This window comes from Propithecus coquereli, unplaced genomic scaffold, assembly GCF_000956105.1.
Source record: "Propithecus coquereli isolate 6110/MARCELLA unplaced genomic scaffold, Pcoq_1.0 Scaffold46, whole genome shotgun sequence".
NCBI classification, from domain to species: Eukaryota; Metazoa; Chordata; class Mammalia; order Primates; family Indriidae; genus Propithecus; species Propithecus coquereli.
Window position 1 is genome coordinate 4,399,918 of NW_012150396.1, and position 11,743 is coordinate 4,411,660.

An 11,743-nucleotide genomic window follows, 5' to 3' on the forward strand; every position below is an offset into this window, starting at 1 on the left:
ACAAAAAATTCAACCTTATTTTAATGAAAGAACACAAGACAGAGAGATCCACGTTAAGAATCTTTTGCTCCTTTACTCATTACAACTTGTAGTCTCGGGCAAGTTTACTTAACCTCTGAATCTCACTTTTCTCATCTGTAAAACAGGGATAATATCTACGTCACAGGATTAATATGGGAACTAATGAGATAATAAATATAAAATATCTGGTACATTTTATGTGTTCAATAAATGGCAGCATCTTCTTTTTTCAAAATCTATTTAAAAAAAGAAAAAATACAATTATGATTGTTTAGCAGGAAAGTGGTTTACAAAATATTTATGGCAAGATGGTAGGATGGTATTTAAAGTAAGATACTCAAAAGAAAATATGATAGGAAGAAAAAAATCAGCAGGGACAATGTTAAGGATCAAAAAAGGCAAGATATTTAAGAAATGGGAGGCAGCCGTCAATGTAGAAGACATAAAAAGACACCACTCATTCAGTTAGGGCTTTGGCCTACCCTTAAGATTTTTCTATTTATGATCACCAAAACTTTCCTACGAGCCCTTCATTTCCAAGGCAAAATGCTTGTAAGAACCAGATTCTATTCCCAGTATACCCACTGGCTTGTTGGGAAACAATGGACACTCTTTGGTGCTGCAGTTTTTATTCCTATAAAGCCAAATAAGAAAATTCATAATGTATAATCTGATCAACTTACAGAAAGACCTCTGTTGACCATATAAACACTCAACATACATAAGCAGTGAGATCAGCCTAAGAATTTACAATGTTTTTTCCTTTTCTGAGTTTTAGGACATAAGAGAGAAAATTCTTCATACCCAAAATTAGAAGCTGTCATTACATAGTATATAGTCTCTAAAATATTACACTGATTGCTCTGGAAAGACAAGCTATGGATTCCTGAAAACAGTTCTGTCATCTCTGATCACATGAAAAATACAGTATATTAAACTGAAACATCAATACTTAGGAATTTTAGCCAGACAGAAAGTAAACAAGAATATTGTCAAAAGAAAAGACAAGGTGGAGAAACAGTCAAAACAATACACTTTATTACCTGTCACTTATTTAACACATGGAGAATATTAAACAAACACATAAATTATAGAGTCTGTTGATGATGCAAGAGTGTAGGTTACAATTTCATTTTCACCCCTTTTATGCCTTAAACTGTGTCACAGGTAACCTTCTATTATCAATAATGACAAGTGCAGAAATCATCATCAAATAGGACATGCAGAGTCACTAAATAAGGAAATCCTGGTTGCTTTATCCTAAAAGAAACTAAAATAACCTTTTAAAAATAGGAACTAAATGTCCCATGATAGAGGAATGGATTAGTAAACCATAGCACATCAACACAATGGATTATTAGCCATGAAAATAGCTATGAAGACTACAGATACACAAAGAACTGTGTATATAATTTGATAAATGTCAAAGCAAAATATGAAATGGTATGTAAATTATGATTGTAACAATGTAAAGTATATCATCGAATGCTGGAAGTTAATACATAGAAAAGACAATAGTTGTGTCTGAATTGGGATTATAAATTACGCTTTTTCATATTTGCTATGGATTACAATTATACAGTTTGACTTTTTAAAATCAGCTATTTGAATAAATGTGTCGCGTGTGAGTATACACATAAAAATAATACATTTCTCAATTACCTTTCTGTTGCGACGGCTCTGACGGCTGCGTCACCGAGGCCGCAGGCTCAGCTGGGTGGGGTGCCGCGGGAGGCATTCTTGCCGCTGCGGCTCCGGATAAAACAGCGGGTGCTCCCGGGCTGGACTTGGGAGGCAGGACATTTTGCACAACAGGACAGGATAAAGAGTCTGCAGCTGAAGACAAGAAACTATGTCATCCACAGCAAAGCACTTGAAATTTGTTAAAATATACTTACTAAACAAAATAATTTGAAATTCTTATAGAAACTTCAACAGTATCACATTTATCTAATATATCTAGGAAAGAAAGTGGTCCAAAGAAATGATTTTCAAAAAAACGAAAAAATTACTCATCAAATGCTTTAATAAATTTTAATGGCAATTTTCATAAAACATTCACAAGCTTCCTTACCTTCTTCAACAAAATGAACTCAAACGGCTTTTCTGTACTCTACTTTTCTGATCTCTACTACCATTAATTATTGTACTATGCAATGGTGTCTCAGGTAAGAAGATAGAATGGAGTTTATTTGACGCTGCAATAATGTGGTCTGAATTCCATAAATGTTTCTAGTATCAGCTCAGATCTCATTTTCCATTATAAACTGCCATTCATTTGTCATTTGCTGTTTCTAACCAGACGCCTTACTTCACATGTAACTAAGTAATGGCCTGACCATAACACTAGGTTGGCCTTCTGGAACAAAGTATAAGTGGGTCAATGTGATAGCTCAGATTACCAAATGTCTCCTAGGGGGCAGAAGTGCCCCTGGTTGAGAAACACTGACCTCTTGATTCAAGAGTAAGTCTTTTGTCTTTTTTTGATAATTAAGGTAGTTCCTTAGTTCTTAGTAGCTCCGTAGTTCCCAATTAGTTAGAACTCACTTCCTCACAGATAACATACATGAGTCTCTCAAAAGAATACTGCTCTATTACTACAATACTATAAAGTAAACCCTGTTTTAAGTAATTGTTCCTAAAATTTTTTTAGGATCTAGGTAATACTAGATACATTCTTAGTTAATAGGACCACCACCACCCACTTAAGTTGTTCAAGCTAGAAATTTAAAGTCATCTTTTATTCTTCCTTTTTCTTCATAAACTATACCAACAAATCCTTGAAGTCATCTCTATCATCTGTCTTCTGTCTAAATGAATCCCAGACCAAATCATCATTCTTCGCCTACATAACTGTAGGAATTCCTTTCTAGCTGGTCTTCCTGCTCTACGCTCCTCCTCCTCCAGTTATCTATTAACACTATTCTGTTCACAGAAGTTCTAGAACATAAATCTGATGGAGCCACCACCTTGCTTGTAAACCTTTGATGGCTGCTGATCACATACACGGGCCCAGGCCTGTGTTTTTCCTTCGTTAATTCCTCTCACTTGCCCAGTGCCACGACCCAGCAGAAACCGAAGCTGACGCACCGGAAGGGGGATAGCTGACAGAGACAAATTCCGAAGGAAGAGAACACGAAGGTGGACATCTCATTTTCTGAGCGTGAAGAAGGAATAAATGTGGACAATTTTCTAAGTGTTGGGTGCAAAGTTGAAAAAATATGCTAAGGTTCAAAAGTATCTTTGGAAAAACTGAAGGAGGAGAGTGAGGGAGCAAAATTATGTTATTCTCATCTCACAACTCTGCAATCGCACCGGTTTCCAAAGCTGAAAATAATCTCTTGTACTGTGCTACGTGTGCCAATTATGAGCATTTATTCTAACTTGTATTTCTTTGTCCAGATAATCATCTCCTATAGGGTTTTTTTTTTTTTTTTTTTTTTGAGACAGAGTCTCACTGTGTTGCCCGGGCTAGAGTGCTGTGGCGTCATCCTAGCTCACAGCAACCTCAGACTCCTGGGCTCAAGAGATCCTCCTGCCTCAGCCTCCTGAGTAGCTGGGACTACAGGCATGCGCCACCATGCCCGGCTAATTTTTTCTATATATTTTTAGTTGTCCAATTAATTTCTTTCTATTTTTAGTAGAGACGGGGTCTTGCTCTTGCTCAGGCTGGTCTCGAACTCCTGAGCTCAATCCGCCCGCCTCGGCCTCCCGGAGTGCTAGGATTACAGGCGTGAGCCACCGCGTCCGGCCTATTTTTACACAAGTAGCATTTTAAATGCTGCTTCTATAAAACTGGGCATCATAAAACAGCATTAATCAGACACTACTATTTTATAAGATGCTATCAAGATGTGACTTATTAAGTAAGAAATGTTGAAAATAATTTTAATCAAAATAATTTTTCTGGCAAAATTCTACATCTTGGAAACAAGACATCTTGCCAATTTTTTAAATTGTGTGCTTTTCAAAACAAAGAGAAACTCAAAATAAATTAAGAAAATGACTTTAAATGAATCGACAGTGTTTTGGTGCTCATCCTGCTGTCAAAAATGGGTATCTTTACACCCCCAAGTCACACACTCAGGCGACTTTATCTCAAACTAAAAAAGAGCTTCTGTACTTATGTTCAGCCTAAATTAAAAACTAACATGGCACCCAAAACAGACATACTTGGACTTTTTAATAAAATGTGAAGTTCTAGTGCTGAATTATAATATACTAACATGCTTTTCTAAAATAAAGAAGCGAATGACATGATATTTAAAGGTCCCTTTTATTCCATGTTTTCAATGTGAACTCATCAACTGCCTAAAAATAACAACATGTATTCATCACCATGTTTTTGATATTTGCTTAACTCAGGTTTATACTTTTGGATCTCCAACTCTACAAATTGTTTGAGGACTTTTAGTGTATCTGAAAATGAACACAGAATAATCAAGTAATTAAAAAAGGCAGCCACTTTGTCAGTTATTCAAAGGCTGAACTTCACATAAAACTATTCTTGATATCTAAGATTCTCATTTTAATATGACAATATAATTTAAGAATGTCAAAAGTACTTAAGCTGCCGGTTTTTCTAGAACATTCAACTCAATATTCCCAAACCTTGTACCTAGGCACCCAAAGGCACTGCAGCAACTCACAGGACTCCAAGGGATGTTTTAAATTTTCAAGAAAAACACAGTGATATGTGTCGCATACCTTATGAACTACTACTACTGCTAAGTTACATGGGGCACTGTGAAAAAATACTGAGACATATCAACTGAGAAAGTCTGGAACCTCTGCAATATTCAATCTTAAAGTAGGTTTTAAAAGTAACCTCTATTTTTTTTTAAATAGTGAAGAGCATGTCTCATATTAACCTGAGATATATTTGTCAACCTCTGAACTACAATTAAAAAGTAATTTACCAATCTAAAGGGGGAAAACCCCACTTAACACAAATGAACTTCTAAAATTATATTCATTATGATATTCACAGTACAGTACTAAAAGAATGAAAATATATCCCACCTCTTTGCGTAAAGGACCAATTACCACAGTTATTCAAACAGAGAATAATTTTGTAACTATTCTCTTTCATTCAGTTTTTTTTTAATAACAAACCTTTCCCAATTAGTTGTTTTGTTCATTAGCCAAGTGACCCATATTCCCTGACACATCTCAGTATAAATTGGTTCCATCCAGGGTGCCATTCTCATCTCAGAAATAAATAGGAAGTAACTGTATCTGCTTTGTCATGAAAGTCACAAAATCCTTAAGTCAGAGGGACCTTATGATAAGTTGATCCGTAAAAGAACTACTGAAAGAAGAGAGAAGAAAACAGAATTTCTAGAAAACAGAAAGCCCTGAGTCTGAGAGGGACAGAGTCAGAAGAAACTGACCTCCAGACCAAGTTCTGTTTCTAGCATTAATGACCTCGGGCTATTCAACTTGGATAGCTTTCCTCATTGGTAAAACAAAAGGACTACTGTAAAATTTGGATCTGTTTCAAAGCATCACTTAAGTCAGAAATAGATTCCCAAGATTACCCTGGTGATTCTATTCCAGCTCAGTAAACTGGGTTTGAAGATCACAATCTGTGCACAACCAGATTTGGGAACTGTGACAGACACTTTAAGTTGACTCACCCAAGACCCAGTCAATGTTATCTCTTTCTTTCTTGCCTGCCACTGCTATGGAGGCTACCAGGCTAAATATTCGTTTTCCAGCCTTCCCTAAAGCCAGGAATGATCTTTTAAAACAGCTATGGCAAGTGACACATAAAATGAAGTCTGCCAATGCCACCGTTCTATCCCCATCCCCTTTCCTCCCCCTTCTTTCTGCTTGTGACTGATTGATGTCTATAGGTAGAGAAGTATATTGTTTCTATAAACCAACAGGCCAAGGGTGGCAGAGCAGAAAGAGAAAGGACACCAAGATCATCTGGATCTACTGCATCCACCCAAACTTCGTGTTATATGAGAAAAATGCCCCTTTTTTGCTTAAACTACTATTTGTTGCTTGCAGTTGAAAGTGTTTCTACATGACATGGCAATGAATGAGTAGACGATCTCCAATGTACAGGTCAGATCTAATATTAAAATTCTAATTTTACATAATCTAATTGTCCAGGGAAGGATACCTTTCCAGAACATCCTTGACATATGGCTAACCAGACACTGATTTACAATAGAAAGACATCATTCAGGAAACTAACATAGATTCACCAATTCCCATTCTTTACGTATATTTTCATCCAGTTCAAGAGCAGATTCTGTTAGCTCAAGTTCTCAAACTAAATTGAGTATATCCTATAGAAACAGCACACTTAAATAAAATCACATATCTCACATACATAATTTTGAAATTAATAAGTTTAATCACATCTTGGTTTAGGAAGGTCAGAAAGGCTAATGATCAGGATATTCTTCATGCATCTTCCTTCTGCTTCCCCATCTTTGAGCCTACCTTACCAATTTGAGAATGAGAGAACAGCATTTATGTGTAAGAAACGTAATTTCTGGGCAAGTCACTAACAGGCTAGCTTAGGGAAACCCGTGTAGTATCGCAGGCCATTATTTTCTCTATACTGAGTGGGGCTCTGGCTGGAAAAATAACTGTCTCAAGGTTGAACTAGTATTAAAGAGAAAGTAATGGCCAACAAGGCACATCCTCAAACCAGACTCTTCCATTTTGCCCTATATCTAACTCATATTAAAGATAACTATTGCAAAGGCATAAAATACATCGTTAAATATTGACAGCGATCCCAATCATGGCAAGGAACCAGGCTAGCCAAGGCAGATGCGTAGGTGGCTAGTTGCAATGGGAATGAGTGAGGGGAAAGGGTTCAGGAATTCAGGATTGACAGTAAATAAAGCAAACACATTGCTAAAGTGAGCTGATTTCCAATTTTCGCATTAGGCAATATCATCTTTAACCTTCATGTAAATAATAACCTGACTGGAAAGGCACTTATCTTCAACCATGTTTTGGTGAACTTTCATTCAACCTACCAGTATTTGCTGGGTTGTTGTTGGCTGTAGCCAGGGATCCCGTGTGGTTTCGGACGAGATTGTCTTGGGTTGACGGAAGGCCTGCAGCTGACCACGACAGAGTGTTGTATCCTGAAAGACTCTGCTGCTGGTGGTGCTGTTGCGATGGTGGAGGTGGAAGTGGTGATGGATGGCTGATAGCTGTATTTTGACCAGAAAATGAATTATCTGTAACCGGCCTGACAGTCGGAGCATTCTGCGAGGTAAACATTTGCCCATATGGATCACCAGCAGGCAGGGAGGGATACGAAATGCTAGGATATGCAGCGTTAGAAACAGTTGACATAGCATAATGACCACAAGTAGAGGGAAATCCCTGAGAAGCAACAGAAGAGTTGGCAGAGTACATGGCTGGACTATTGTAGTGATTCACAAAAGAGGAGTGTGGCTGGGAGGCACTCGTATGCAAATGAGATGCTGATGACACAGCACCTTGGAAAGATCCTGGAGTGGATCCCACAATATGAGGGGCAGGAGGACCCCTGCCATACATCTGCTGTGCTCCTGGCTGTTGGTGTGCTGTGCTAGGAGTCACCACATTCTGTGCTGGAACTGTATAGAGACCAGAGTAGTAATCGTCATGCTGGGTATCCAATGGCAATGAGGTCATTTTCCCAGGTCCTTGAGAATAATGTCCTGAGGGAGCAATATAGTTCTGATGATGCAATCCATACCCAGATGGAACCTGCATTTGATTCTGTGCTGGTCCTGAAAAAGAAAGCAGTATTTACAGGGATGGGCAAAGATATAACTAATATTTAAACATAGTTCCCATCTAAATGGTGACCCAGCTAATTTTCTTCTCCATAATTTCAACTTATTACAGAAGACATACATTGTTACAGACCCATTGTGGTAGCCAGCCTCCAAGATGGCCCCAGGGATCCCCACCTCTTGTGTAGTCCTCCCTCACAATGTACCAGGGCTGGTCTGTGTGACCAACAGTATACAGCAGAGGTGATGATATATCACTTCCAAGATAAGCTCAGTCTTAGGCTCTGGCTGTCTTATCTCAGATCACTCAGTCTGGAAGAAGCAAGCTGCCAAGCTGTGAACAGTCCCACAGAGAAGCCCATGCACTCAGGAACTGAACTCTCTGGCCAAGAGCCAAAGAGAAACTGAAGCCTCCCAACACCCACATGAGTGAGCTTACAAGCAGATCCTTCAAACTCAGTAGAGTCTTGAAACAACTACAGCCCAACTAATGGCTTTACTACAAACTCATGAGAGACCCTGAGCCAGAATTACCCAGCTAAGCTAAGCATAGTACATTGATGCTTTGAGAAGTTCCGTTCTGGTGAGTTTAATCTTGAAAATGAGCCACATGGGCGACCTGAGACCAAGGTGGATAATGATGAGCTGAAAGCTGCAGTGGAAGCAAATCCATCTTAACCTATGCATCACATAGCAGCAAGGTTTGACGTTACTATTCCAACAATATTGGACCATTTGGAACAAACTGGCAAGGTAAAGAAGCTGAATAGATGGATTCCACATGAATTAAATGAGCACCAGAAGAGAAATCATCTGGAAGCCTGCCTTTCTTTGCTGTCACAACATAAAGGCAAACCATTTCTACGCCATATTGTTATATGTGATGAAAAATGGATTCTTTTTGACAATCACAAGTGTTGGGCACAATGGCTGGATAAAGATCAAGTGCCAAAACACAGTTCAAAACTGAATATTCATCAAAAAAAGCCAATGGTGTCTGTTTGGTGGTCTGGTGCTGGTATTATCCACTACAGCTTCATGAAACCTGGTCAGTCGATTATAGCGATGTATACTGCAACCAACTGGACACAATGATAAGGACGCTTGCGATTAAGCAGCCAAGATTGGTCAATAGGCCAATCCTCTTGCAAGACAATGGTCAACCATGTGTCACACAAATAACGCGGCTCAAACTACAGAGGCTGGACCTGGAAACTCTCTGTCATCCACCGTATTCACCAGACCTTGCACCAACTGACTATCACTTCTTCCAGGCTTTGGACCACTTCCTGCAAGAAAAAATTTCCTCAATTCTCAACATGGTGTGGAAAATGCCTTTTGTAATTTCATCACCACTTGCTCCCCAGGCTTCTTCGCTGCTGGCATAAACAAGCTACCATTGCGATGGCAAAACTGTGTCTTTAGATGCATACTTTGATTAATGGTACTGGTTCTTGTTTGAGATATAATAAACTACACTTCTGATTTTAAATCAGACATTTCATATTTAATGACCTAACAGATGATTCTAACAAATTATCTACTCTCTGGTACCAATCTGAATTGAGAAATAAACAAAAGATTTTTAGGAAATAGTCTATATATCTTTTCAGTGGAGCTGCTTAGCTGGTCAGTCTGCTGATACCACGTACCAGCTAGATAGAGCCTCTGATTTTCTATAAGCCTCTATGCTCTCCTCAGCAAGACTAAATCACCACAAGATCTACCCCAAAGAGGTATCCATCTCATGACATAATTTCCTTTCAGAGAGTAGATTTCAGAGACTAGGAAAACTGATTCTATTCCTGCTTTAAGCAAACCTGACATGAAAATCAAAATTTATAAAACAAGTATTTCATGGAATGTCTAGTCACTGTACAAAAAAAAAATCACAGGACCTCTAAATAAATGAGTTGCTTTAGGGCACATGAAATATGATTTGGCTTGAAAAATTTCAAAACCCTCTAACTGACTTTCCTTTATTCCATTTTCATTTCCCTCTAATTCATGACCAATGCAACCACACTCCTTCCCACACAATCTTCAGTGGCTCTCCTTTAGTTCAAACGAAGTCCAAACTTCTCAGGACGATCTCCAAGAACCTCCAGCAACAGCCTCAACATACCTTTAAAAACTACTCTTTCATTACTTTCTCTCCCTTGCACCACTCAAAGTACATTTTTAAAATTCCTTACCTTTGATTCATGCATTCTTACCTGACAATTCAAAGTCTGCTCATCATTTTAAATACAGCTGAAGTTCTACCTGCTCTTTTTCCTTAAGTTTCCCCTGCTACTTCAACCAAAAAGAACTGTTTGCTCTTCAGAACTCTTAGCACCGTTCTCACAGGGCCTTATGAAGGAAATAGATACTCAGTGCCTACATTCCTTTCTTCCTTTACTAGGGTGGAGACAACTCCTGGAGTGCAGAGAACGTTCATATTAGCATCCCCAGAGTATCGAGCACAAAACATTACACAAAGAGGAGCTAAATAAATACTTGCTACGAATTGTGAATTAAATTTATACACAACTGTCAGGATTACAAATACGCATAGCGTAAAATAAGGTCCATTTGCTTAAGATCAAAATGGATGGTACGAGAGATAACTGGAGGGACAAAGTCCTTAAGAGAGAGGGAACGGAATTCTGTACCCAAGTAATCTGTGGGTTTGTCTCAGATAAAGCAAGAAAAATAATATGCCGGAAGATTAACACACTCGGAAGTGGGAAGATTAGTACATTCTCTTCAGATTGCTTTCAATTTCTTAGTAAAATAAGAAGTAAGGTTATCAGTGGAGAGGGAGGTGAGAAGAGAGGATATTGAGGGTTTGAGGGAAAAGGGGAGGGTGCGATATCGAGAATGCAGTAGGAAAATAACCATAGGACAACTGGCACCAAGGGACCACATAAGGTATACTACCATAAATGTAAAGTAAAAGAGGCCTCAAGGGAAATAAACTATCAAAATAGGATTATTCCAACATTAAATAGCCATTTCACAGGGAAAAGTTTTACATAAAAAGGTTTCCAGCCCTAATATAAATATGCAAGATTGATAAGTAATATAAACATATAGCAAAACACAAAAATATAGCAAGACACCTGCATAAGACTATAATAGTGACAATTCCCACTACAACACAACTATGGTTTAAAAAGAAAAAAAAATGGAAGAGAAAGAGAGAAAACAGAAACAATAAGCTGTCTCCAATTCTACAAATCCTAAGATTTCCTTAATAGCATGGTCATCCCCCCATGACATAGAAGCAACATTTTTAATATCAAAAATGTTTCAAAAGTCTTTTCCTAAATCAAATTTTACAACTTATTTTCAAAAGTCAGATTAAAAATTTTCGTTATTTTAACACAAACATCAAAGTCAGCAGAGTACAAGTTCCTCAATCCCACTGAGATAAATTCACGCTAACTTTGACAGGGAGAATCAGATCTAAGAATGTAATTCATTCATCACTGAACTACCGAGAAGTAGGCTAATATCCAGCCAGTATGCACCCTAATAAACATTTTAACAATCATCTTTGTTAAAATATTTAATACTTCTGCACCAGTTGGTAAGTAGTCAGAGCTCTGGTCCCGCTCCCCTGTTTCACCCCTCCATGCTGGTCCCTGTCCCAGATCCCCAGACCTTCTCACGGTCCAACTGCTAGAGGACTTATGCCTGGCATAGTTAATACGCATGCATGCCTAAGGAGCGTGCAATTAGAAACCTTAATGACTTCAAAATCGGGGAGTCCCAGATCACATCTGGATACGCTGGATTACTCTAACACAAGGCTAATAGTTACAGAGCATTCAAAGCTCTGAAAGAAATGTTTCCTTGTATTGTTTCTCTCCTACCTTCCCTAAACTGCAAACATACTGACCGGGCTAGCTGTCCCAGTCACTGCTGGCAGACAAAGCCTACAGACACAGCCTATGTCACCATCTGGACTGAATCTC

General features: G+C 38.4%; 1 protein-coding gene across 1 annotated transcript in view; it reads right to left on the reverse strand.

Annotated features, from left to right (window-relative positions):
* Positions 1-11,743, reverse strand: part of SEC24B (SEC24 family member B) — a 129,303-nt gene that overhangs the window by 101,395 nt on the left and 16,165 nt on the right. Inside the window, exons 2-3 of the mRNA XM_012655082.1 lie at positions 7,029-7,775; positions 1,684-1,857 (exon numbers count right to left, since the gene is read on the reverse strand). Coding sequence (XP_012510536.1) covers positions 1,684-1,857; positions 7,029-7,775 — 921 coding nt within the window. The remainder of the gene's footprint in view (positions 1-1,683; positions 1,858-7,028; positions 7,776-11,743) is intronic.